At 52.9% G+C, this 1,776-nt stretch overlaps 1 protein-coding gene across 1 annotated transcript; it reads left to right on the top strand.

Annotated features, from left to right (window-relative positions):
• Nucleotides 1–920: 920 nt before the first annotated feature.
• LOC124691969 (histone H3.2) lies at nt 921–1,331 on the top strand. The gene has a single exon (XM_047225271.1). It carries the CDS (start codon nt 921–923, stop codon nt 1,329–1,331), a length of 411 nt encoding a protein of 136 aa, XP_047081227.1.
• The last annotated feature ends 445 nt before the right edge of the window (nt 1,332–1,776 follow it).

Here is a 1,776-nt window from a genome sequence, read left to right as displayed (position 1 = left end):
CAGTGGTGGGACAAAGTTGCAACACCCAGCAGCGATTATTCCCCACCGCCGAACAGCGAGGAGGAATGGGAGGCCGATGAGGAGGAGGAGGAAGAGGCTGAGGAGGCGGCGGCCCGGGCGAAGGCGGAGGTGGAGGCGAAAGCGAAGGCGAAGGCGCAACCGACGAGCACCATCGACGACGAGGAGGACACAAAGTCCTCCGACGCGTTGAACGACACCGTCTCTTCGGAAGAGGTGATGAGCAGGAAGCGCCACCGTGAGGACGACGAGGCGGGGCCATCAAAGAAGAAGTAGTTTATTTTTTTTTCAAATTTTTTATATGTAATTTATTTATGTTTTTTTGAAGTTTTTATATGTAATTTATTTATGTTGCACCGCTTTGAATATTAGTACAACGTTACGTACACCGTACCTACAAATTTCTTCTATCTATTAAAATAAAATATAGTATTTTAAATTTTGGGGGCGCGTTTGGGGAACGCGGCTTGGGAGCAACGTTCCCTAAGCGCGACACGAAGGAAACACGTCCCTAAAGCGATAAAGTTAGCGTCGTTTGGGGACCACTTTAGGAGGACGCGGGCTCTTAGGCGTACCAAATGGGTTGCCCCATTGGAGATGCCGTAACCAGCCAATAGAATGCAGGAATGCCACCACTCCACGGATCGCTCTTCACGATCCGCGTGCCTCACCCGAGACCAAATCGTCACCGTCCATGCCTCTCAAATCGAACGCCCCAAACTCACTGCCCTCCCCACCAGAAGCAGAGCGCCAAAAAAATTCAGACTCGCGCCCACCGGCCACCAATCCCTCCTCTCAATAAAATCCCCCACCCCACCTTCCCTTCTTCCTCAATCCAATTCCCAAATCCCACCAACAGCTCTCCATTTCCTCTGCCCCCGCCCCCTCCCCATCCCATCCCGATGGCCCGCACGAAGCAGACGGCGAGGAAGTCCACCGGCGGCAAGGCGCCGCGCAAGCAGCTGGCGACCAAGGCGGCGCGCAAGTCCGCCCCGGCCACCGGCGGCGTGAAGAAGCCGCACCGCTTCCGCCCCGGCACCGTCGCGCTCAGGGAGATCCGCAAGTACCAGAAGAGCACGGAGCTGCTCATCCGCAAGCTGCCCTTCCAGCGCCTCGTCAGGGAGATCGCGCAGGACTTCAAGACCGACCTCCGCTTCCAGAGTTCCGCCGTCTCCGCGCTCCAGGAGGCCGCAGAGGCATACCTCGTCGGCCTCTTCGAGGACACCAACCTCTGCGCCATCCACGCCAAGCGCGTCACCATCATGCCCAAGGACATACAGCTCGCCCGCCGGATCCGTGGCGAGAGAGCCTAGACTTGATTCCTTCCTAGTCTCTGTTCTTGAGCTCTATTTTAGAGATGTGTTAGTTAGCTCTAAGCCTTGTTGGATGTGGTGCCTCGTTTCGTTTGTGCTGTAGTGGCAGGGTTGTGATCTATGGGAAGTTAGCAAAATGTTCTCTGAAACAAATTTCTGCTTTTTTCTGCTGTTCAGTCTGTTCCTCTCTCACGTTATGTGAAGTCTTGGGCTCCTCAACATAGATGCTCGTTTGATCTTGCCATTAACCATTTCAGGTTGCTCTATTTATCAAACTGCAGGGGGAAAAACAAGTCATGATCTTGTAATTTAACCAATCAATGAAAAATGTCTCTCCACAGATAGTAGGGGAAAATCATACAGAACTGTTTCCTGCCTGTACTGGATTGCAAACAATCACTGGTTGTACTTGTCATTTGGCTATCCTTGCTAGCAAATTTCAAAT

This window comes from Lolium rigidum, chromosome 2 (assembly GCF_022539505.1).
Source record: "Lolium rigidum isolate FL_2022 chromosome 2, APGP_CSIRO_Lrig_0.1, whole genome shotgun sequence".
Classification (NCBI taxonomy): domain Eukaryota; kingdom Viridiplantae; phylum Streptophyta; class Magnoliopsida; order Poales; family Poaceae; genus Lolium; species Lolium rigidum.
Note: the sequence above shows the minus strand (reverse complement) of the source record. Positions and strands in the feature narration are given on the sequence as shown.

Excerpts from the sequence above, each read along its gene's own strand:
- LOC124691969 (XM_047225271.1), top strand. The coding sequence starts at position 921 with ATGGCCCGCACGAAGCAGACGGCGAGGAAGTCCACCGGCGGCAAGGCG.